The following is a 26433-nucleotide window of genomic DNA, read 5'->3' on the forward strand; positions in this document are numbered from 1 at the left end:
AATTTTTTAGCAGACTAAGGTGTATACATGAACTTAATAACTCAGTCTTATTGTAATTTAGCCATTAATCCGATTTCTACAGTGTCATGTAACCCCGCTGACTTGTAGCGTCCTCTAAAACATGTCCTCAGATTAAGAGTTGCCAAAAAATAAAAGATTTGTGCAGTACAACAGAGCTCTTATATGATAGCTGTGTTGTCCATTCAACAGTAAAAGGACAGCAACAAAGCAGGTAAGCATATTGGATTTAACAGGAGCACAGTTTAGAGAAGGAGAGCAGTTAAAGGAGGCAACACAAAATATGGATAGAGATGAGGTGTTTCCTGTAGTTATGTAATGTGGAGTGCCTCGAGGCACTTTGAGTGGGCAGATAGAGAAAATGCTGTGTCTATAATAGAACAAAAAACATAAACCGTATTGGTGCAGAGACAAAGCCAGTGGAACAGCGGAGTCGGACAATCTGCCACAGCCTTAACCTCGTCTGGATCCATCTTCACTTGCCCGCCCTTAAAGATATAATCGAGGAAGGTTATAGAGGACGAATTGCGCACTTCTCTGCCTTGATGTAGTGGCAGTTCTCCAGGCCGAACGGCATGGTCAAGTACTCAAAGTGGCCTAAGGGTTTGTTGAAAGCTGTCTTCCATTCGTCCACCTCACAAATTCTGACCAAGTGGTAAGCGTTGCAGAGATCAAATTTGGTAAACTAAACTAAAGTATCTGATGGGGGTTGACTGGAGGACTGAAGGGCTTATTTTAAGCAGTTAAAGAGACAGTAACCGGGCGCTCACACCAAAAGCATCTTGACCGGCCGTGGTCGCTCAAGCTGCTCACAACCATGCTCCAGCTTTCAATCCAGCGTTCTGACCAGAGAATGTATGGGTTATGTAAGGCTAGCCAGGGAAAACCAATGATCACTGGAACACTAGAGACGGGAAACAGAAGGAACTTAATAACTTTACTATGATTTCCTGAGACAATTAAAGTGATAGGTTTGGTCTTGTGAGTAATTGTGGTCAAAATACCGCCACTAGGGCGGATATCATGATAGGGGTATAGGCAGAGGCTCCAGGGTAAGATGAAGCAGGGAGGCCACACCAGGGTCCAGGATGTTCTGTTTGGCTCCCGAGTCCACTAAAGCTAAAAACTCCTTTGTGGTGTTGCCTAGTTGAACGGTCACCAGAGGGGTTAGACAAGGAGGACTTTCTTTGTGTGTTCCACCCACCAGTATTCCTGTCCCTACCGGTGAGCTCTGTTCTTTTGGCTGCAGCGGACAAGCGACAATGAAATGTTCCTTCGAACTGCAGTAGATGCACTCATTAGCCTTTAGGCGGCAAAGTCGCTCCCCAGGACTAAGTCTCACCTGTCCCACCTGCATGGGCTTGGGAAATTCCCCTGAAGAGGTTGAAACAGTTATGGCAGTTGCATTGGGGGTTAGAGAAGTGGAAATGTCATGGAGGGCCCGAAGAGGAGGTGGTTGACAGGGGCAAGAATTCTTTTTCTTCCTATTCTCAGCTAGCCGATTGTCAATGTGTATCGTCAAGGTAACAAGATCCTCAAAAGAAGATGGCTCTGCCTTAGTGTCATGATCTGTGTCTTTCTGTGTCTGTGTCTATCCATGCTGTGTATTTCCATTATGTTGTTGTTAGGGTTTTTTCTGTCTTGTCTCAGTTCTGTTCACCACCTCACCTGAAGTCTCTCTTCAGTTCGGTCTTCAGCTCCACTCCCTTCACCTGTGTTATTTCTCTCAGCTGTCTTCACTCACCAATCACCTCTGTATTTAAACTCCTGGGGTCCGTTTCACAAAGCAGGTTCAACAAACTCTGTATAATCCTAAACTCTGAGTTGATCTACTCTGAGATTGAAACCTCTGAGATTCTGGTTTCAGAAACGCTGATTTCAGCTAGTTTAGTCAATTCTGAGTAGTTTCACCTTGAGTTAAGCGCGTGTCACCATGGCAACGGGGAAGAGAACAGTAATGCATGGGATCCACGGGATCGTTGTCAAAAGGACATGCCATGTTTTAGAAAAAAGTCGCCTCCTACTGTGCCTAATAGACTTCCAGAACTTCTAGAAGAACTAGGCTATGCCAAAACTTGCCTGCTAACTGAATGAATGAGGAAATCAAATGTCGCATGTGGCTGAAAGACAGAGAGAAACTCGAGATTTACTCAGAAAAACCTGGTCCCGACCAGGTTAGGTTCATAGAGTCTGTTACTACGGCAACTGACTGAGAGCTTAAGTTATCTCTCTCTCTGAAGAAACAGGCTAGAGTTGCCCCTTTCCCTGGTTTGAGTTATCTCCCTTTGTGAAACGGAAAACTCAGAGTTGCCCTCATTTCAAACTCAGAGTTTTCACTAAACCTGCTCTGCCCTTACAAGAAGGTGAGCAAACTGACTTGGATAACATTAGTTTTGTAAGTCTTCCCCCTTATGGTGAAAGTTATTTATTGCAGATTTACAGCCAGGCCTTTTTACATCACTGGTCTGTATGCCCCACTGCCCAAAAACATGCATGTTAGGTTAATTGGTGACTCTAAATTGTCCGTAGGAATGAGTGTGAGCGTGCATGGTTGTTTGTCTCGTTTGTCTCTATGTGGCCCTGTGATGGACTGGCGACCTGTCCAGGGTGTACCCCACCTTCCGCCCGATGACTGCTGGGATAGGCTCCAGCCCACCCGCTACCCGATTAACGGATTGAAAATGGATGGATGGATGGTCTGTATGCAATATAGAATAACTTTAGAATTTTCAGAAGTGGAAAATATTAATTCTTTATCAGATAAATAGGGAAACATAATTCATTTTTCTCTCCGTTACATATGTGTAAGTAAAAAGTAAAAAAATTGGACTACAGCTCATTGCTTTTGTAACAGAGCTTCTTTGTTTTCTAAAAACTCTAAAACACATCATTCAGCCACATTGATGCTCTGGGCGACATATGCTTTCACTATGAGCACACAGAAGTTTAAGTTAATCCCATGTATGATGCACTGCTGCTCAGAGCTTTAAATGTGTAGTAATCCACAGCTGAGAATAGTCCCTACAATATCAGAATTTCACTATGCAATCATCTCAACCAAAAGCATTCATAATAATGATATATTCATGACAGCTGTAGGCTGGAGCCTATCCCAAAGGTCCTGTCCTTGTACACCCTGGTGTGGTGGAAATTTAGTAATGCACAGAGTCAGTTATTTTCTTCTGAGGAGATAAGATGCTTTAATATTTACCCAGACACAGTCGTAAATATCAGCCTCAGCCCTGTCCCCCTTAAAGTGCAGCTATCTCATTATAACAAGCCCACCATTGTAAAGAGGAATTTCAGAAAAACAGGACAGGTCATTTGCAGGTTATACACAGTAACACTCAATACAATGCATATAAGAATTCATTTTCCATTACACTGGACAGGTCACCAGATATCAATATTTAATTATTTTAATATCATGATTTTGTCTGGACAGGTTGATCGTGACACCCAAACTAATACATTTTTTTGTGTTTAATCAACATTTCCTCTAAATCAAATACCTTGCTGTTTGGGAGAAATTAAACAGCTATTCTTTTAGCGAAGGGGCTCATGGTTGTGTTTTGTTAAGTTAAGTTTTTCACTCACAGAAATGGCAACAACCAACTGTGCAAATTTCCAGTCTGAGCAAGTTGAAGTTAAAAGCCTTTCCCGAGGCCTTTCACTTAAAAAAGTAAACAAGGGGAGGATTGAATCCCCAACCCTCATGACTGCACTATGTTTCTATGAAAGTGGGACTAAACTGTAATTATCTGGAACTTTTTCACGTTGGCTCAGGGCTGAGTGTCACAGATAAGGGAATCAGGAATGTTTGCAAGATAAACAGGTCCCAATCTATTCATCAGACTTGTTAACAAGAACAAAAGTAGAGAAAAATAGAACATGATCAGCCTTATTTTTTAAGCACATGAACTGATTGTTGTTGCATAGAGTGTGTCCAGTGAAGCATCTTTTATCTGTCAGTGACAGGCAGTCACAATACTGCTTGGCCAATACTGGTCTGATATCACAGATGGTGTACATCACTTTGAGGGTGTTTTATGAAACTCAGCCACAGGCACATGACCAAACCTATGGACATGTGATCAACAACTGTTAGTAACTGGTAGTATTTTATTTAGCTGCTACATCGTTCATCAAAGCATGTCAAACTGATCTACCTTCAATGCTTGTTTCTTTTTTCTTTTCTTCTGTTTTCTTTCTTCCTGTTTTAGAGAGACAGTGCTTTCTTGCTCAAAATAGTAAAAAATGTAGCTATGATGTAATAATTTCTTATTTTGTAAGAGTGTCTTATGGGAAAATAGTTCAGTTTCGAGTATATATTAGTTTAGAATGATTCCTATGCTGCATCTGTCTGGGGCACTCCTTAGGAAAAAGCCAAAAATGCTTTTAGCAAGCAAATTCAGTTCTCAGTAGAGGTCAGCTGGACATTATGCCACACACTGTTTCACAAAGTCTGGTTTATGATTTAAAAAAATATAGCTGATTTTGTTTGTGTTTCTGCATGTGACCAGCCTGCAGGATGAGAAAGAGTGCGAGTCACACTGCAGATGGAAAACATGGAACGCCTGGGAGGCGCGTGAGTTCATGCAGGGATGTGTGGCAAAGTAATAACAGTGCAGGCTATTTGCAGCTGGAATCAGTTTTGAAACTGAATATCACAGGAGCAGCTTGTAGCAGCTTCCTGTCATGTCCTCTCAATGTAAAGAAGCTATACAGCAACTAAAATACAGTTACAAACTTTGTTTTTATGAATTCCAACTCACAAGTGAACTTCTAATCGTGGTAGTCACAAAAAACTCTAAATTGGGCACCACATCATCTCCAGTCAAAGTGCTTTTCTGTACCTCTACTCCCACCTCAACCAACAGAGCCAAAACAAACTACCAAGGAAAATGAGACAGAGAGGTCATGAGCCACCTGACAAAGACACAAGCTTTGTGTTGCAAAAACAAACATAAAGCTATACAGATCCCATCTCACGTTGCTTTGACATAGTGTTTCACAGATTTATCTTGAATTAAGCAGGAATTATTCTTGTTTTAGATGCTTAAAGGACCATGCTAGCCAATACATAATGAATAACACATTTTTATCAATTTTATTTATCACCTCCAACATATTTTAGTTTTCTCCAACTTCTGCTTTTCCCAAGAGCTTTGTCACCTCAGAGTAAGTGAGAAAACTATCAATATTCCCTCAGGGCTTTGCAAGGCCAATCTTATGACTTGCTAAGTGTAATGATTTGTACGAAGAGAGGGCTGTTTTCAGATGACTTCTAGACATGTGCTGTGGTTATGGCCTATAAAAAGCCAACAATCAGCAGCACTACAGCTGAGCTACAAAACAAACCAGTGTTTCATGCGCAGTAGAAAGAGAGGTCTGTGCTGGTTGAAGGTTTCAAATGTAGAGCATTGTCAGATGCTGAAATTAATCTCTGAGGATCATCCTTTAGTCTTGTGTTCGCTGAAGCTGCTGGCTGTTGTGTTGCAAGTCAGTCAGTGTCCTGGTGTTGAATCTCAAATTTTGCAGTTCAGATTCTCAACAACCAAAATGAGCAAGTGTTACAGTGAGCTAACACAGAGGGAGCAGGCATTGCTGAGAATTCGCAGAGACAGTGACACTAAGGCTACTGAACTCGCCAAGATGGAAAAGATGCTGCAGCAAACCAAGAACCTGCTGGATAAGAAGACAGAATCAGGCTCAGAGAGCATGGACTACCAGGACAACATGGGTCTGTATAACGAGCAATGTCTTCTAACTTTCGAATCTTGAAAATTCTCATTAGCATTTATGGTTTGTGAACATGTTTTTTTGTTGACTTGTTGTTATAGTTGAGGACCTGGAGGAGAAGGTGCGCTCCAGCAGACGATACAGGAGAAATTCCCTCCATCACACGCAGATGCTGGAAAGCCAGATGAAAACAGTGAAAGGCGAGCTGGTGGGCACGCTGGACCATCTCCAAGAGCTGAGGAATGTCCTGCGTCGCTCACAGCAGAAAGCAGAAGAGCGCAAAGCTGCCATGGAGAAGCTGGCAGCAGGGCTCAGGTGAGCCCTCCTCTGCTTTTTGTTTGGAACCAGCTTTCGACTTTTCCAAGCTCCAATAAACCTGACATCATACATCCTGCCAAAAAAGCTGCGCAGAAAGAAGAAGCCAAAAATATCCCATCTGCATTTCATTACCAGGACAAAAGCTTAGAAGATACTTGAGCTGCTTTCATTTCTACAGTTTACTGGTAAATAAAAGATATATACAAAGTTTTCCTTCTTTTTGTATGAATCCTGGTTCAAAGCTTCTTGCAGATAAATTGTATTTCACAGTACTTGATTCTCTGGGGTAATTAACTGATATTTTCTGTGTACTTTGTTTCATAGATGAATGTTATGTCAAGTATGTTTGTAGATGTAGCATAGAAAGTGATGTAAAGCTAATTTGGGAAAGAAACCAGACAATGCTGATACATAATAAAGACCCAGACATCCATCTTTTTTCTGAGGAATTTGTTATTTAGGAAATTAAACTGAACTGGTTGTAGTTTTACCTTCACTTTATGGCCAGCTAAAAGTGGCTTTGACAAAGAGATGCTGTAGAGGCTCACAATTAATGAGCCCACAGAGGGCACCAGAGACTTGTTAGAAATCAGGGAAAAAAATGTACTTCTACTCTTCTGCTTAAACACTCATGTCCAGATACAGTTTTAATTAATAGCTGTAAGTGTTACCTGAAACTATTAAGAAAAGATTTTGTTATTTAACCACTACTCAATGTACAACCAATTATACAGATAACTACTAGCAAGTTGATTTTTATCACAGGGTTTGTGGTTCAGGCTCCTCGTCTGTGGGTCGTGTCTGAATGTCTCGAGAAACGTCTATCAGTCCATTACCTATACCCGCTTAATTAGACTCATGATCGCAGGGGGGCTGGTGCCTATCCCAACCATGCACACTCACACTTTCTCCTAGGATCAATTTACAATCACCAATTAACTTGGCATGCAGGTTTTTGACTGAGTAGAAAGAAAGAACCCATATATGCACAGGGAGAACATGCAAACTCCACACAGTAAGGCCCCCATCAGGATTTGAACCAGTAACCCTCTTGCTGTCAGGTAATAATAATGTTAACCACCACACAAGCAACAGTTAATCCTAATTTTGCTCTCTGGAAAGGCAGGTACTTTGCAGTGTGATGGATGATCATGAAGCAAATTACAAGCCACCTGTAATAAAAAAAACAACAACTGCCTATCTATGTTTATGTTTATGCATTTAGCAGACGCTTTTATCCAAAGCGACTTACAAATGAAGATATAACATTACAGCTAACATCAAAGCTAGCAAGAAGCTACACAGAAGGAAACCACCAGTCAGACTCTGTTAGAGGTGACAGGGGTGACAGTGTAGAGATAGAGTGCAGGCATAGGGGGAGGAAAAAGATGAAGTGCAGTCGAGGGGGTAGGAAAGTACAGGGTAAGTGCTAGGATAGGAGATGTTCTCTGTAGAGCTCCATAACCATATGTTATGTTGTAAGAAACATGTATATAGTTGATTGATCTGTAGACTAAACATACAAATTGTGGTTACTTTTTGGCTGTGTGTATGAACTTTTCACTGTTTCTGCTTGTTTTCTGGCCACTGGCCACAAGACACCAGGAAGCCAATGCCATTGCCTGATAAATACCAGAACAGCAAATTTAACCAAACCTCTGTTGCCTGTGCTTGCTCAGAGCCTTAGTTTATTATTGAATAAATTCTCATGGATTCCACACACAGACTTAAAAAAAGGACACTTGCATCTTTTTCTCGACCAGTTTAACCTGTTCAACCTTGGTGCTGGAGCCTATCCAGATGTTGTGTACACCCTACGCTTTAGGCACAGACAAACACCATGTACGCCCATGCCTGCAGTCAATTTAGAATCATTAATCTAGCATGAATGACTTTAGACTGTATGAGGTAACCCAGAGAAAACCAATGGAAGCAATGGGAGCACTTGCTCAGTGTTTCATATGCTAAAGGAACACTTTTCCTGAGCATTTTGAGAATTCAACCAGCTGTCACGACTGCCATATACTTCCTGGTAATTTCACTCAGGAAACTTTCCAAAGCAAGAATGACTATTCCCAGGAACTTTCTTACTATGAGAATACAGTGTCATACACAGGGTAGACACACTATTATTGTATTTGTAGACAGCTGGAGTGTGATCAGAATTTGACTGATTACACCTTCTAAATAATTCTGTCTTTGTACCCACATTCTTTATTTCTGTGCCTTCATCTTTTGTTTATTGTCGGACTCAGTTGGGTTGAATTGGGGCCTGGGGTATATCTGGAGTTTACATAAAGATTAGATTAATGCATATACCAGCAAAGCACAGGATAAAGACATAAAACAAGAGGCAATAAAAAATGTGTGCGAATCAAGGTTTAAAATAAGATTCACAGTGGTGATATTTGAATCAGTTTAATCAAATTATTCTCAAAGAATAGAGACAGAAAATAGGTTAGCCTGGTTGCAAACAATGTTCTTACATGATGTGTTGTAGCCCATCCTACACATGTTAACCACACCTGTTATGAAGTAGAGGAGTCTTTTCAGTTGCCATATTATTCTGTTTGTGTTTACAAGATTTGCATTCTGAATCCACAGAGAGATGAGGCGAGCAATGGTGAAACAACATCAGTGGGTTTAATAAATGGTTTGGAATTGTTTGTGTGAGTTAGTGTTTACAGTATGTGAAGATCAGATAACAACAAAAAAACAAAAGCATATTGTCTGCCAGAGCTATGACAGATGTTCTTGTTATGACAGCTTCGGAACATTCATGAAAACCAACAAGCCCCCAAACAAACATCAAAACAATTAATGTGGTCAAAACAACCACTTTACTTTGTTATCACTGGATTTTTTAGATACTTAAGAATATTTATGGAATATGTTATACAAGCAGTTTAATAAGTTTACATTTGGAGATGTGTGCATACGAAGAATAGAGTTTAACATTCATATTCCGCAGGCTGCATGGTGTTGTGGTGGTTAGCACTGTTGCCTCACAGCAAGAGGGTTTCCAGGTTCAACTCCCAGCTGGGGCCTTTCTCCTAGGAGTTTGCATGTTCTCCCCATGTATGCATGGGTTCTCTCCAGGTACTCTGGCTTCCTACCACCATCCAAAATCAGCACATTAGGTTAATTGGTTTCTCTACCATTGGTGTGTGTGGTTGTTTGTCTCTGTGTGGCCCTGTGATTGGCTGGCAACCTGTCCAGGGTGTACCCCACCTTTCACCCAATGACTGCTGGGTTAGGCTCCAGCCCCCCCCACAACCCAACCAACAGATTAATCAAGTATAAAAAATGGATGTATGGATTTATTTTCTGACATTTGCTACTGCAGCGGTCTTTAGAATATATTTTATTATGTATGTTAAAAAACATCATATGTATCTTCTCAATGCAAATCAAGGAATTTAGGTCTTTCAACATCCACACTGGATAAAATTGTAATTCATGGAGAAACTACTGTTTCATATTACTTTTCCAGGGCTTAGGCAGCCTTGAATGAGAAAACATGATCAATATAGTCACACGGGCTGCAGAATTTTGTAAAACAATTTTAATTCATCACAGTCACTGCATCCAGAATTCCCTGAAAATATGTTATGCAATGAGCCATTTTCAAAAGACAGCTCATGCCAAGTTCTCTGGGCACAAGCTTATCTAAAATTAACAAAAAGATGTTAACTGTGTCTTCTTTTTTAGCTGCTTTTGAAAAAAAGGACATCTGGTTCATTGTGCCAAACATGAGAAAGACTCAGGCTAATATTAGCAGAAACTGTCCTCCTTCTCATGTGCCCTCGTGCCCATGTGATGTTTGTTCAGGCAGGCAGATATGGTCAATAATGTCATTCAAAGAATTACCAAAATCTAGTGATGATGACAGCAAATGAAGGATGAAAGTAGCAACCGTGACAGTGACAGCCATGTTGAAAAAATAATAAATCTTTTTCTGACCCTACAACCCCTCCTTACATCAAATGAGGAATTTGCATCTTGAACCAAATATTTGAGAATGACGTCTGCTCTGATGTGGAAATGCTCATATGAGTCCTCTTTCCCTTGTGTCACTTGTAGGAGCAATACTTTACAGGATGCTGTTATAAACCATATTTAGGGGTATGAATACGTGACTTATATTATAATTTCAGCTGGAGGACTTGTATCAGAAAAAGGTGTAAATACCAGTGTCTGAGTGTACTAGTGTGCATGGGAGTTCACAGCATGAATGAAGATCTATATTCCATTGAAAATATATGGCGCATTATGAGAATAAAGGAGCAATGACTGCAGCCTCTTGAGCAGCAGTTATCTTGTGTTCAGCAAGAATGGACACAGATTGCGATTGTAAAAACTGGAACAATTACCATCCCTTACCAATCTCAAATGATTAAAATGATAAAATTTTTTAGAAAACCTTTTCAAAAATTCCAGTACAGTAGAAGTTATTTATTTGTTGTTTCAGTTTTAAGGTGATAGCAGAGCCGTTTACTAATGGTCACAGTCTGTGAAGTTTATGATTACACTATAGTTTCTGCAGGTGAATGCTCAATTATGGGCTCTTTTGTGACCAAAAACAGTTCTCACTCTTGTAACTTATGAAAGCTCAAAAACTACAGAAAATACACAGTTAACTGGGTAGTATTCCTCATTTGCAAATTCCTTATTATTATTAACTTATAATTATCCTTATAATTATTACTAGCATTGTTTGATGCAGTCGGGAATACATTCACACACACACCGTATATATATATACATATATATTTCCACCATGCTGCAACAACAATAGCCTTCATACTATCCTGACCTGCCTTTCAACTGTACTCATAAGGTAAACTCAAATTCCTCTTCCTTTGCAGCATTATGCAATATTCATCATGTCAGGTTATTGCTCTCCCTCCTTGAATCCACTATAAATCCTATATACATCTTAAGTAAACCTTGCTAAATGAAAGGCAGGGTGTTATACTGGGGTTTATAAGGTTTGCACATTATCCAGAAGTATTGCCTAGCAGATTTAATTTAAATGTAATATGAAAGCAAACTTGCTGACTTGCTTTGTTTCTCTTTTTAATAACCCAGAAGTTGCCCTTCAGTCACTGCACTGACAGTTCTAATTTTTTTGTGTTTGTTTTTTTTAATCTTTTTATCTGCAGAATAAAAAGATTCTCTTGTAACTTATGAAAGCTCAAAAACTACAGAAAAGAAAAAACATAATTATTGTTAGATCTTGAGCAAACCTGAGCTGAGATGTGACAATTGATACCACTGTTAAATCTCCATATTGTATTGATAAAGCCACAACACAGAACACTCAAGTTGGTCTCGAGGGAAAGCAAATGAATGTAATTCCATAAAATGTGAAGCTTTTCCTTTGAACTATGTCCAGGAAACCTCAGATTCTTGATGGAAGTGACAGATACTTTATAAACAGCTCTGATCTTTTACTGTCTACAAAAGCTATTTTACATGAACAAGAGCTGTAGCAGGAAATTAAAATTGAGAGGCATCTGCAGGGACTTTTGACTCACAGATCCATGCATTTGTGTGTTTCTCGCATTTAACCAGAGAGAATCCCTTGTATCAGACAGCCCCATATGCTAAGGTAAAAATACTGCTTGGGGCAATCTATGCTTTTGTATGAAACCCTGTTGATTATGATAGCCCATACCCCGAATAGTTATGCAACATGTATTGCAGGGATGTTTTCTCTCACGCAAGTTAGAACAGGTAGCCTGCAGTTGAACAATATTGTGCTCAGTCATTTTGATGGCATTGTGTATGTGTTTGGTCTTGTGGCAGGGAGGTGTTATGTCTGAGATTGTGACTGGGTTGTGTGTACTATGCACAATGAGGCAGAATGTGCTGATGCAGCTCTGACAGTGGGAGTGATAGAGCCAGCCCTGACCTGAGGCGACTGCCGGAGCTCAGAGGAAGGATTTGTGCCTTCGTTCTCTGTCAAGCTGCCACATGGGCGTCAACGTACCCACAAGCTCAAGCCGCTGACAGGCCAATGCCAGACAATCACAACTGCAGGGCTGAAACAACAAGAGGGCAATTGCCAAAAATCATCTGTGCAAGCAGAGAAGAGGGGGGATTGACTAAGACTTCCAAGAGATGGGCAGCTGTTCTGGCTTTTACAGATCCTCTACTATAGAAGCAGATGAATCAACAGCCCACATTTTTTAATTATTACAGAATTATTACTGTGTCATTAATGTTAGCTCTGTCTTAAGCATTCCCTTTAATGGTTACTTCCAACCACTGTTCCATTTCTATGAAGCACTTTGATTTTATAATATATTCACAACAATATAATCATTTATCAGATTTATCTGCATAATTTTTTAAACTCAACTGTCTCTTGTTTTCACCCAAAGCATTATGGATTACATGATGAAAAAAATATATAGAGAAATCTGCTTGTGCAAATAACTCTTATACACCAGTTATATTGATTTTATCAACTGTCTGTCATATAGAATAGCTGCATGCAGAGACTGTAGGCATGAAAGCTTTGTATATGTAAGACAAATACTCATACCATCTACTGCTATTCTGTTGAAAGTTTTTTTTCACAATGTCTGTTAAATCCTGCCAAATAAAAACTACATATTAATATGTGCACTGTAACAAGTGTAACATGTACACAAAAGCATGAAATGTAAATTATTTAATGTGCAAGTTCCTCAAAATTGCTTTCAACTAACTTCCTATGTCTAACTATCTATTTACGAATCTTTGCTGCTTGAGGGAGGATTTGTGGCTTTTGCAGGCTGGACTGGATTGGGAACACGCCTCTCTATGTGAAGGCGGAGGTCTGATCTGCTTATAAAGCTGAGAGCAGACAGCCTCTGTAGAAACCTGGAAGAAACAGCAGTACAACTTCTCCACACCCAGCATCTGACTTCTGTCCTTACAGGTAATGAAAAAAACCTTCAATCCTGTCGGTTTAATATTTTCTTTAAGATGCCTTTCCATAACAGTGTTGCCGTTCTGACAGCATTTATAAAACAGTGCCAGCAGAGCTGTTATGTATTGCCGCAAGCTCTGGCTGATTTCACAACAATCGAAACAAAACAGTCTAAAATAGAGCTTTGATTGTTTTTTTCTTTTTTAAAAGTTGTATTTAAGAAGAAGAAAGAATGCATTTATAAACTTACTTATAAAGATAAGCAGTGATTCCTGCATGATGCTACATAGATGATAACTACCACTGCTGGGTGTGACAGCGCTTTTATGTTTTTCCACTGTGATGGTATTATTACATTGAAGCCTGTGAACAATTAGTAGCACAGTCTTTGTCTTTTCCTTTGGGGAGTGACTCTTCATTTCTAAAATACCACACTGACACTTTGCAGTATTTTTTTGGCAGTAAGTGGAGTAGACACACCCTGGTATATCAAATAATTTTCTCCATGAGTAGGTCTCGTGATGTGTAGTTTACCCTTTTGGGTTTACTTTTTAATGCTTTGTGAGGTGCAGAATTAGCAGTCGTATCAAGGGGAGGGAGAAAGTAGGGATCACTCTAACTTGTCCTGACATGGTGAGTCAAAAAGTTTCAGTAGCAGATGCCAAACCAGCATAGTTTCAGCAGTTGTTTTCATCACTGAATAATGATTAAACCCCTAAAATGTCAGAAAGGAGTGAGAAGCATTTGGTACAATTCACCCATGTGATGATCATCAGGAGATGAGCTTGCTTGTTTTGAACAAACTACTTTCCCAATGTAATGATCATATAAGATATAGAGAGTCAGCAAATTACGTCTTTTGATAAGCTCCAGGAACAAAGTGTATGAAATATAGGCTGTAAAAGTGAAAAACTTTCTGTCAAGATATCAAGCCATCAACTGATTTTATGGAACGATAAACCCCTGTATATTAAAGATAGTTATTGTACTTGCTGTGAAGTGAGTGACTATTTGTTAATTTGTGGATTTGTCCTCTCAGACTTTCATCACAATGGTACATAAAGAGTTCCAGGCAGCAGGGAAGAAGCCTGGTCTGCAGATATGGCGGGTGGAGAAAATGGATCTGAAACCAGTCCCTACTCCACTCTATGGAGACTTCTACACAGGAGATGCATACATAGTGCTCTGTACCACCCCAGCTCCTTCTTATAACGTGCATTCATGGATTGGTAAAACAAATTTAGATCCTAATATTTTGTGTACTGTAGAACACTCTTGTATTCCATCTTGTACTCACAGGGACTCACTTTTCTTTTCCTTTTATCTGGTTATCTGTTGCACTGCAGGCGATGAAGCCTCCAAGGATGAGAGTGGGGCTGCTGCCATTTTCATAACTCAGCTGGATGACCACCTGAGAGGAGCTGCAATACAGTTTAATGAGTTTCAAAACCAAGAGTCAATCACCTTTCTGGGTTACTTCAAGTCTGGCATCAAGTACAAGGTGAAATGTTCCTGTTCTCATGGGGGAAAAAAAACCAGTTCTAAAATATATTTGAACAAATTTAAAAGTTATTATTTTGTGACCAAGAGAGATTAATTAATTTCTTGATAATAAACAACAAAATCCTATTTTGAGTGGGAGAATTAAAGCAGTTTAATCATGTAGCCGACAGTAGAGGGGTTGTTTAAGTATTGCGTTTATATGGGAAGTAGAGCTATTCTGGGAGCTGTCGTGGGTTGCTTCCTCAGCTTTTCCGTGGAGGGTTGCCATGGAAAGTTTGAAAGAGCAAACAAGGCAAGCAGAAACATGCTCTCTGAATGCCAAATCACCAAATGGCTGCAGATATCATTGGCTTCTTTTTTTCCATAAAAACCACTGGGTCATTTTCAAAGAAACAAAGATTTTGGTATGTACTTGTAATCCAGTATTTCACTCCCATTATACTTAAATGGTTTTACCAGTGTACTTACACTGAGCACTTTGATATAAACAGCATTTTGATACTTTTCTTATTCCGCTCCATGTTGCCATGACTCATCACATAATGTATCTAGATTTGTCAGTTGCACATTTATGTAGTCAAAACTCTGTTCCAACCCACCCCAAAAGGTGCTCTGGTAATTTCAGATTTGTTAAGAAGTCCACTGAAGTCATTGCTGTGTTCATAAAACTTGTTTAAATTAATTTTGCTTTGTGACATGGTGGAAATAGCCTCGAGAGGTTGGATTAACATCATCTTAACTAAATAGGATGAAGCATTCAGCTATTATGCAGTAGATCCCATGGCAACTTTTTGAGATCTTCCTTAAAGCTCCCATGTGATAGTATTAGATTCTCAACAATGGCATAGAAAACTGAGCAAAATTTAGCTACACTATCCAAATGAAAACAATGGACTATTTAATTGGATAATAGATCGATAGATCCCCGAAGGCAGGTTAGTATCAACAGAATCTTCTCCATGGTCCGTCTCTCTGCCACTGACATCAGAGAGTCCAGCTCTGTGCCCACCACAGATCCAACCCTCCTTACCAGTAATTAGATTTGTTTGATTTGATAGTCAAGTTTCTCTTTCGATAAATCCGTACAAAATAAGTATTCACAGAGTACAGATACCATGGAAAGTTTTACAGCTGTCAGTTCTTAGACTATCATGTGGACAAAGGCATTAACGTCCTAGAATCATGACTGGTTACCTGTCAACGTGGTGGTGACAAGACTCCAATAGTTAAGACAAACATAAAATGTAAAAACCACAAAAAAATCCTGTTTAAATATGAGCAAGGAGTTGTGGGCGTGGTAGGTGTGAGCTTTAAACATAAGCAGATTTTGAATTGTTTAACAGAACTGAATTGGTAAAGAGATTTAGAATATGTTTGCATTCAATACTCCTCTTACTTTTGATTAAATGGCTATCCTTTTAAATGTAAATACTTGTATAATAAAGAAGAATGTTTTTTTACAGAAAGGTGGGGTCGCGTCTGGCTTCCAGCACGTGGTGACCAATGACATGAATGTGAAGCGCCTATTGCATGTCAAAGGCCGTCGGATGGTCAGAGCCACAGAGGTGGACATGTCCTGGAGAAGCTTCAACCAGGGAGACTGTTTCATCATTGACCTGGGAAAGGTAACCAAAATAAAAAGTACATACCCAGAAATCTATCACCCAAAAGAGACAGGCTTCACATGTTGCAGTGCATCACCACAACTGTTTTTCCCTCTACTTTTCCCTGGCTCCGCTTGGTGAAATAATAGGACATCTACCACTGGTCTGGTAGCGACAGCAATCGCTATGAGCGCCTCAAAACCACTCAGGTGGCCAACGATATCCGTGACAGTGAGCGAAATGGACGTTCCACAGTACATATGATTGAAGAGGGTGCTGAGCCAGAGGCTGTCATTAAAGTGAGCTTTTTTTTCCTTCAACTTTTAATTAGAAAATGTCAGCATCTATGGTAGTCATTAATCCAGCTTGTTAGAAAAAGATCTTAAAAACAATATTTTGTTTAATTTTAGGAACTTGGACCCGTGCCACAGCTCCCACCAGGAAGCTGTGATGTAGCTGCTGAAAAGACAAAGAAAAACCAGGCGTCTCTCTATTTGGTAAATAAACACACACAGTAGGGTCCAGAGTGAGCGGTTGAATCGCTTGAAAAATGTCTCAAATTAATTTAAGGCCAGGTGGAGGAAAGTCCATATTAGCCAGCATTCCTTGGTACTCTTTTCCTCTTAGATCTTTTAGATGTTCTTCTTAAATCCATGATCCTGATGTAATATGAATCCCTATTCATGAAGATGCACATCAGAATGTCCAGCAAGTCATTAAAGAATGGTATGCTGCTTCTCCTTAGTAGTGGTTGAGTCAGTGCAGGTGTTTAACTTCAGAGGAGCAGAGACCCTCAGACCCACCATGTGGGTTTGATAAACTACAGTATCTCTCTCCTGTTTGTCCCATAATTAGGACTTTTCCATCAACAACTACAATGATTGTCACCAAAGTTTGGCTTTGTTTGCCCTCCTAACACACTCCTCATCCTCTGAAACTACTAGGAGGGCCTATTCGCATTCTCTGTTTTTTTTTTGTTTTTTTTTCTGTCTTTAATTAAACAGTTTTCTATCTCTCTGCTATTTGATGGCCTTGTTACTTTTGGTCTTCCCAATCATGCTTTAAAAACAACTGATTTAGTTTCCACAGAGCACAATCTACTTTCCACCTTATAAATCTTCAGTTTAACTGTTATTTGATGTAAAGAAACCCTCTTTGGTAAGAATATAAGTCTGAGCACTTTTAAACTGAGCAATCCCAGGGGCTTGTTTACCTTAATGGGGCAATATAAGATTATTAAGATCAGATTTATTATAATATACAGCGAAATACACAAAATTTCTCCTCCGCATTTAACCCATCCAGCTGTTGAACACACACATGTTGACACACTCATAGAGACAGATGCCATTCACAGCACAGCATGGGGGTATGGTGCCTCAAGGCACCTCAAGGGCAAGAAGGTGGACTGCCACCCCAGCTGTCAGTTTACCAATCTGTCACCGACATTCTGGTTATTGAACAACCCACTCTAACCACTGAGACACAGCTGCCTCATAGGGTATATGAACCCTGTTGTGACAGAGCCAGAGACTTGATACATAATGAACAAAAATGACCTCATAATTTTTCTGTACCATATCCTGTGAGTTAAACCCAGGCCTCAGTTTTAGTCAGTTCTACAGTGTTTAGTTTAATTATTTTAGAGGCTAATTAGTGTTCATATGGATTATGCTTTGTCAATGTTGATAAACTTTTAGTAATATTTGGTCACTGAGCTGTGTTCTTTTGTTCAACCAGTCAATGTAAAACTCATGTTAGGAAAGCTCTTACACAGAGGTGGCAGCTTAAAAGGCCCTGTAGAGGAAGTTCTATTAACTACTATCGGCCACTGTTGCTGTGGTTCAAAAAAGTACTGAGAGCTATCCAAGGGTAGCCGTGGTCCAAAAACTCTTTTAAGCTATTATGTAATGTTCCCCACGACCAAACTGCTTCTTAGTAAGCAATGTTCTGCTGAAAACTCAAGACAAAGCTACATTTAGCTGAAAAATAGAAATTTGTCAACTTGAATAAGTCTCTGATGAGTAGAACAAGTCCACCTGAGCGTCATTTGTATACTGCAACATTGTTAACATGCAACTCAAGGAAGTCTCTACATTAATACGTCTTAATGCTTAGTGCCACAAATTTGCTGTAGTTTGATTGGTGACTTATATAGAGCCCAAGCTGAAAAGAGTATGGAAAAAATTTGGATAAAAAAATTGAGATGTTTTTGATTTTTCCTAGATTTCAGATGCTGCTGGCTCTATGAAGACAACTTTGGTGGCCGATAAAAACCCATTCAAACAAGACACGCTCTCTCAGAATGAATGCTACATCTTGGACAATGGAGTGGATAATAACATATTTGTCTGGAAAGGTATTAGACTTTCAACTCTTCCTTGTTGCAATCTCTTGCTCTTTAGATAAACTTTGTTTAGTATGTTTGTTAATGCTCAGCTTGTTCATAGCAACAAATTGCCAGTCAGCACTCTATAGTTCCTCTCTATTTGAGAATTAATGACTCATTCAAAGATTTTTCCAAATTTGTCATCTTTGACCACTCATCACACCCCATACTGCAGGGCGGAACGCAAACTCAGATGAGCGAAAAGCAGCACTGGCCGTTGCGCACAAGTTCATGAAAGACCACAATTACTCCCAAAAAACACAGGTAACATGTTCATGCCATGAAAGCTTGCGGCTAGAACTCTGCTCTTCTTATCACCTCTTCCCATTTACTTACTCTTCTGTGTTTCTGCCATTGACAGGTCCAGGTGATTCCAGCAGGGGGTGAGACTACCTTGTTTAAGCAGTTCTTTTTCAAATGGTTGGAGGGAGAGGCTACAGGCCAGACATACACTGTGGGCTGCATTGCCAAGGTGGAGCAGATTCCCTTTGATTCCTCCAAACTCCACAGCAACAACGTCATGGCTGCTCAGCACGGCATGGTGGATGATGGCTCTGGTAAAGTCCAGGTAAAGTAATTTGCTTGTCTACAAAGGATTTTTCCAAACATGAATGGCCCATGTATTTGAAAACACAAGAAATGATTTTTTTTTTTACTATCAATGTGTTCATGCCATGATGGTGGGTGTAGATCTGGCGCATAGAGGGAAGTGATAAAGCACCCGTGGACCCATCCAGCTATGGACATTTCTATGGAGGAGACTGTTACCTGGTGCTGTACTCCTACAATGATGGAGGCAGACAGAAGCATATCATCTACACTTGGTGGGTGCAACCTTTTCCGCATGGCCAGAGTTTTATATGAGGTGGCCCTAAGCAAAAGAGTCACTATGGACCCCATTCACATTCACTTCTCTTTATCCCAATTTAGGAATCTGCTCCATGGGTAGAGTATGAAAAAAATGTGTTTAAGCTTTAAAACTAGACTGTGAATAAAGTACAGAATTAGTGTTACAAGAGCAAACAACCTGTGTAATAAATTATTTATTGTACCATTCACACATGTGAAAAAGTCCAGAATGTAGTGTTTGACCAGTTGTTGGCTTTTGACATATGGGGACAAGTAAACATCTGATCTCTTTGATATAGTACTAATAGATGAATAGAATAATGGATGTGAACTTGAAAACCCCACAAAAGAGGAAATGATTTGATAATATATTCTGGAAACGGTTAACAGATGTTCTTCAATTGAAAAAGGAAAGATACTTTTGGCCTCAAAAGGTATCAGTGCTTCATTTAGCAAAAATAACTCCTTGTACACAATTTATGCTATTGCTTACCAGTCTCTCTCTCTCTCTCTCTCTCTCTCTATATATATATATATATATATATATATATATATATATGTATGCAATATTAACATTACTATCACTGTGGATTCACTGCAGGCAGGGGCAGAAGTGTACTCAGGATGAGCTTGCTGCTTCAGCTTTCCTCACTGTCAACCTGGATGATTCCATGGGAGGAATTGCTACGCAGGTGAGATAATAATCCATCCATCCATTTTCTATACCCGCTTAATCCGTCGGTCAGGTCGCAGGGGAGCTGGAGCCTATCCCAGCAGTCATTGAGCAAGAGGCGGGGTACACCATTGATAGGCCAGTCCATCACAGGGCCACACAGAGACAAACAACCATGCATGCTCACACTCACTCCTAAGGACAATTTTAGAGTCACTAATTAACCTAACATGCATGTTTTTGGACGGTGGGAGGAAGCTAGAGTACCCAGAGAGAACCCACTCATACACGGGGAGAACATGCAAACTCCATACAGAAAGGCCCAAGGTAGGGATCAAACCTGGAACCCTCTCGCTGTGAGGCGACGGTGCTAACCACCACAAATCTGAGGCCATGATTCTCAACTGGAAAAAGGTGGAATGTTCACTCTGGGTTGGATATGAGTTTCTGCCTCAGAAGAAGGAGCTTAAGTATCTGGGTATATTGTTCACGAGGAATGGAAGGTTGGAGTGAGAGATGGACCGATGGATTGGGTCTTTGTCAGTTGTAATGAGGGAGCTCTTCCAGTTCGTTAAGGTAAAGAGGGAGCTGAGCCAGAAGGCAAAGCTTTCACTTATCTGGTCCATCTTTGTTCCAACCCGCACCTATGGTCACAAGATCTGGGTTGTGACTAAAAGAACATAATTGTAGATACAAGCGGCTGAAATGGGTTTCTTTTGGAGGGTGGCTGGGCTCAGCCTAAGAAAGGGTGTGGAGCTCGGCCATCCGGAGGGAACTCGGAGTAGAGCCACTGCTCCTCCACATTGAAAGGAATCAGCTGAGGTGGTTCGTACATCTGGTTAGGATGCCTCCTGGTTGCCTCACTTTGGAGGTTTTCCGGGCACATCCTACTTGGGAGAGGCCCCATTGCAGACCCAGGACTCCCTGGAGGTATTATATGCCCCCTCAGGAGCAGCTGGAGAGTGTCGCTGAGGAGATGGATGTCTGTTTTTTTTCCTGAACCTGTTATCTGACCTTGGATAAGCGGATGACAATGGATGGATGGACACTGTAGTTATACTCATGCAACAAGATTAAATATCTTGCATAGTAGAGTAGCAGTTCACATAGACATGAAAGAGAGTACACAAGGAGATCTGTCTGCTGAGACAGGAGCTCCCCTCTGAAAACATAAGTAGTGAATTTTTGGAAAGTCTGTCATGGAGAGTCACATTTTATCTTAATAAATAGCCTTATGAATTGATTGTGAGACTTATCACAGTCTTCTTAACACTCAACAGAAAAGCAAATAAGAGTATTCCTGAAATGTTTTACTGTTTCTTTATATTTAGAACATTTTACATTTAGAAGAGGTTTTTATCCAAAAAACTCAACAACAGTCAAGCTTACACTTTACAGCTACAGCACACATAACTTGCGTAAACATCCAGGGTGAATTATTGCTGTGTCTCTGCAGGTTCGGGTCACTCAGGGCCAAGAGCCGGCTCATCTGGTGAGCTTGTTTAAGGACAGGCCTTTGGTTGTCCACCTGGGTGGGACATCTCGTAAGAGTGGCGACAGCAAGCCCAGCACTCACTCACGTCTCTTCCACATTCGCCAGAGCTCCACCAAAGCCACAAGAGCCGTTGAGGTCAGCTTTGTTGGTTACACTCAGCTCACATAAACAGACTCTATTCAATGAACAGTAGACCCAATTTCCCCTTCACTTTTGTCTTGCTCGTCCAGGTGGTACCCACAGCCTCCTCTCTGAACACCAACGATGTCTTTGTGCTGAAGTCTCCTAATTCCCTGTTCATGTGGGAGGGAAAAGGAGCAACTCCAGATGAGATGGCTGCAGCTAAGTATGTTGCCAGCCTCCAGGGTGGAACTGCCACTGAGGTGAATGAGACTAAGGAGCCAGGTCAGTGTCAAAAACAAAGTCTTGGTTACAACAAGATGGTTGTGCATAACATTTTCTGGGAAAAACTATGGTTGTCTCTATATTGCCAGCTGGTTTCTGGACAGCACTGGGTGGGAAGAAAGACTACCAGACCTCCAAGTCCCTGCAGAAAATGGTCAGACCTCCAAGGCTGTTTGGCTGCTCAAACAAGACCGGCAGGCTGATAGTGAGTTTTCAAGTTTTCATCAATTTTGATTTATGAAATAATGTTCTTATTTATCTTATTTTGGGTGTGAACAATCATATTGTTATATATTGTGATTTTATATATGTACCCATAAGCATGTGTTGTTCAACATTTAGGCAGAAGAGGTGCCTGGCGACTTTTCGCAGATCGATCTGGCCACTGATGATGTCATGATTCTGGACACTTGGGATCAGGTATGCCACCAATTATGATGAATAACATGGGTCATATAAATTCCCTTCCTACCTCTAAACTGGATTGATTTTTTTCATCCCCCAGATCTTTGTTTGGATTGGAAAGGATGCCAATATGGCAGAGAAAACAGAAGCACCCAAGATTGGTAAAATAAATAGAACCATCAGGCAAAAGTATGAATTATAGAACAAACTTCACTTCAGAAATGTATCCTTGTCTTCCTTTTAGCCCAAGACTACGTGAATTCAGATCCCTCTGGTCGTCGTGGTATCCCAATCATCACCATCAAGCAGGGGCAGGAGCCACCCTCCTTCACTGGCTGGTTCCATGCTTGGGACCCCAAGATGTGGGACAAAGATCTTTTGAAATGCATGCAAGCCTATACCAAAAAGCATTAGTTGAAAAAAGACAAAGAAATAGCCTCTATGAAACATCTGTTTCATATATTAATGAACTTAGAATAGCTTAGAATTTCAGACCTTTACGTAGATGTAGGGCAGCAACGGCTGCTGAGAAATGTTCTTGAATTATTTTTTTGTTGTGGTTGGTTTCATGAATTGATTTGGTTACAACAATAAATTGGCAGAAAATACACAGAAAAATACGCAATGCATTGTCCTCTAAGTTACACGTGATCTTCGAAAAGTTAAGATTTAAATGTTTCAGAGATGAGGTGATGGCATTCAAATAACAATAATAAAAATGATGTTATTGTTGCTTTAAATTTGACATAAAATTATGCTACTGTATTTACAGAATAGACCATAATGAAAAATTCTGACACTGAATTTCAATAAAAACACAATTTTCTGATCCTGTGCTTTTGCAGTCAAGTGTTTTATGTTTTCCACATCTTCAGTTCACTGCAACAACAGACTTGTTATCACAAGCCTAAATCCTCCATATGCAGCAGCACCATGTGTAGGCCATGCTTGATGATAATCTCCAGGCCATGTGCACAAGGGTTCTGCTGAGTTGCAGGCTTGTGGATTAAGGAGTGGGCTTTAAGAGTGCCTCACATCGCCTTTTACCTCCCTTCTGTTGTTCACTTTAATTTTCTGCTGCTGTAGTTGCAAGGCAAACACTAACGGGCACAATGAACCAGAAGGTGGTACTCATCACTGGCTGCTCCTCTGGGATTGGCCTTGCTCTGGCGACCCGCATAGCAGGAGATGAGAAGAAGAGATTCATGGGTAAATTTTTAAACGTTTAATCTAAACCTACTGTGGTTGACAGCTGCTTTTCTGTAACTATGAATAGAATAGAATAGAATAGAATAGAATAGAAAAATACTTTATTCATCCTGCAAAATAATAATGTCAGGATAATTTCAAAAGAGATCAGATGTTCAAAGTTTCTGTTTTGCATATGTTTCACTGAATATTTATTTAATACAAAAAATTATTAGAAGGAGCGGGGAGAGATTTTTTTTTATGATACATACGTTGTCTTTTTACTGAAAAGAGGGGAGTAAGAATTTTCAGGAGAGCATTGGAGAATATTTCAAAATGTTTCATTCCACATTGTCTTTCAAGTTTACCTTTATCTGCTGCCTGTGCTCTTCATTTTAGCCCTTTTTACTAGCAATAAATAATCAGGGCTTGGGAGCACTACCCTATTTTTACTTTAATTTCCAGTGGATGATTTTAAAACTTTAAAGAACAAGTGTTTAATGTTCAAGCTTAAAATGACTCACAGTCTGAATAGTTCAAGCACCCCAAGAGCATGTTTTTTTCTATTATTACAGAACTTATATTGCAGTATTTTGCACTGAAAGTTTTTATAAATACTGACTTAAAGCTGCTCCTTGAATCTAGTTTTAGAGGACGCTCAAAACTTGAAAGATTAAATCCAGTTTCATAGTGATGAATATAAAAGATTGCAGCACTGCAATTGAATTACTAATTTATTTGTTATAGTCAAGCAAAAATCTTCACGAACATGAAAATACCTATAAACTCGATTTATCCATAACTGAGCCATCTCTACAGCTATGTTGCATGACCAATTTACTTCTGTCTTACCATCAAAAGATAATATGCTATTTAAAACATATCAAAACTGACAATAAATGTCTGTACAACACCCTGTTTTAGATAAGTGAGTGGCAATAAGTTTTATTTACATTTTACAGAGCTTCAAACCTTTTATGGAACTTGGGTTGTAAATGGCAGCACTGCCTCAAATAATTAATTTTTTCTTGTTTTTTTGTTAAAGTCTATGCAACCATGCGGAACCTTAGTAAAGCCGAGGCACTGATTGAGGCAGCCGGTCGGACGCTGGGCAGGACCTTAGAAATCAAACAGCTGGATGTGTGTGATGAGGATTCCATCAAAGCCTGTGTGGACAGCCTGCCTGATCGCAGAGTGGACATTCTCAGTAAGTATCTAATTTGCTTCAAAGCAGTCTTAAAAAAGTTTTAAACACAAAGTTCATCAGGGTATCATTTATGTATTTGTGTATATTTTTTTTTGGTCTGTAACAACTGTGCAGCACATGCTTTCATAACATGTCTGACTCTCCTTGGTTTTCTGTTAGTTAGTAATGCTGGGATGGGCCTGATTGGGCCCATTGAATGTCAGTCTATAGATGAGATGAAAACTGTCATGGATACCAACTTCTTTGGGCTTGTGCGATTACTGAAAGAAATCCTACCTGACATGAAGAGGAGGAAGAAAGGCCATATTGTGGTCATCAGCAGCGTTATGGGTATTCAGGGTGAGGACAACAGCTATTCATTATCATCAGACCATTTCTTATTCAGTGTATTAATAGTCTCCTTCTCTGTTCTAGGAATATTATTTAACGACGTCTATGCAGCATCCAAGTTTGCAGTGGAAGGCTTTTGTGAAAGCTTAGCAATACAAGCCCTGAGGTTTAATCTGAAGTAAGATACAGATTCCCTTAAACTATAAAGAACATAGAAACTACTAACATGTTTGGCCATTTCATCTTCCACAGGCTTTTCTGTGAGAGTTCAAATGTGCCCAGAAAGCTGTGGGTCAGAGAAAGAACATCCCTCTAGTATTTTTGCTTACATGAAAACACCTGTAAACCAGGCTTATCCATATCAGAAACATCTGTGCAATCATGTTGCACAACCAACTCATCACTGTCCCAGTATTAGAGAAAACATATGCTAGTTAAAGAATGCCAAAAAGTAACCACAGCACACCCTGTTTTATGCAAGTTTTAACACAGAACCAATGAGTTAGGGAATATCGAAGTTTAGCAGCATGACTTCAATAAGGATTAGAATAACTGGAATGTATTTCATACACGTTACATGTCAGTAATTCCTAGTGCCTTACACTTAAGCATACTGCACATCAGTTTTGTACTGGAAGTAGAATGGTTATGATTCTCATTGCACTTCTCATCCTTCCTCAGCATCAGCCTGATAGAGCCAGGTCCAGTGATAACAGAGTTTGAACGTAAGGTTTACGATGAGGGCTTGAAGACTGATCTCAGCAAAGCTGACAAAGTGACTGCTGATATGTTCACAAACATCTACCTGAAGAATTACAAACAAATCTTTGAAACCCTTGGGCAGACTGCTGTGGATGTAGCAGAGGTATGGTATTGTTCAACGACAAATATACTTAATCTCATCATGTGCTATTGATTCCTTGCAACAGAGTGATCTTAAAGAATTTGCATTTAGGGTTTAAATTTGCACTTTTCCCCCTAGCATACACACAAGATCATCACCATGGAGAATCCTCCTTTCCGTCATCAGACAAACACTCTTTACACCCCGATGACCACACTGAAGTATGCTGACCCCAATGGTGACCTTCCAATTGACACATTTTACAAAATGGTCTTCGAACATGACAAGGTCTTCAATGCTAGCCTGAACTTCCTCAAGCTGCTGCGCTGGAGAAGCCGAAAGAGCTTTACCTTGGAAAAGGAGAAGAGCAAATGAGGGATTTCTTAGCAAGCAGCTGTAAGAGTTGTGTGACCGAATGCTGAAAGAAATAAATTGATATTCCTGAATAGTGGTAACAGTCCCTTTATGTGTTTGTCACGTTTTAAACCACAATTCATAAAATTTATATGCAGTCTCCTTGAAAGCATTTTTAAGCATAGTC

At 40.0% G+C, this 26433-nt stretch overlaps 3 protein-coding genes across 3 annotated transcripts; all 3 read left to right on the plus strand.

Annotated features, from left to right (window-relative positions):
- Positions 1 to 5385: 5385 nt before the first annotated feature.
- LOC140312366 (uncharacterized) lies at positions 5386 to 6342 on the plus strand. Its single transcript, XM_072390180.1, has 2 exons — positions 5386 to 5761; positions 5862 to 6342. Exons 1-2 carry the CDS (start codon positions 5389 to 5391, stop codon positions 6077 to 6079), a joined length of 591 nt encoding a protein of 196 aa, XP_072246281.1. The 5' UTR covers positions 5386 to 5388; the 3' UTR covers positions 6080 to 6342.
- Positions 6343 to 12911: 6569 nt separating this feature from the next.
- Positions 12912 to 23153, plus strand: scinla (scinderin like a). Its single transcript, XM_072390175.1, has 17 exons — positions 12912 to 13009; positions 14040 to 14229; positions 14347 to 14501; positions 15967 to 16128; positions 16257 to 16406; positions 16518 to 16604; positions 18334 to 18466; positions 18672 to 18760; positions 18858 to 19064; positions 19187 to 19320; positions 19947 to 20037; positions 21475 to 21648; positions 21744 to 21918; positions 22008 to 22123; positions 22261 to 22338; positions 22424 to 22484; positions 22568 to 23153. The coding sequence occupies exons 2-17, from the start codon at positions 14052 to 14054 to the stop codon at positions 22735 to 22737; spliced, it is 2160 nt and encodes a 719-aa protein (XP_072246276.1). The 5' UTR covers positions 12912 to 13009; positions 14040 to 14051; the 3' UTR covers positions 22738 to 23153.
- Positions 23154 to 23433: 280 nt separating this feature from the next.
- On the plus strand, positions 23434 to 26279 carry LOC140312370 (retinol dehydrogenase 8). Its single transcript, XM_072390183.1, has 6 exons — positions 23434 to 23532; positions 24557 to 24718; positions 24878 to 25057; positions 25133 to 25226; positions 25730 to 25913; positions 26031 to 26279. Exons 1-6 carry the CDS (start codon positions 23436 to 23438, stop codon positions 26265 to 26267), a joined length of 954 nt encoding a protein of 317 aa, XP_072246284.1. The 5' UTR covers positions 23434 to 23435; the 3' UTR covers positions 26268 to 26279.
- Positions 26280 to 26433: the final 154 nt, after the last annotated feature.

This window comes from Leuresthes tenuis, unplaced genomic scaffold (assembly GCF_036924035.1).
Source record: "Leuresthes tenuis unplaced genomic scaffold, fLeuTen1.0.hap1 SCAF_7, whole genome shotgun sequence".
Taxonomy (NCBI): domain Eukaryota; kingdom Metazoa; phylum Chordata; class Actinopteri; order Atheriniformes; family Atherinopsidae; genus Leuresthes; species Leuresthes tenuis.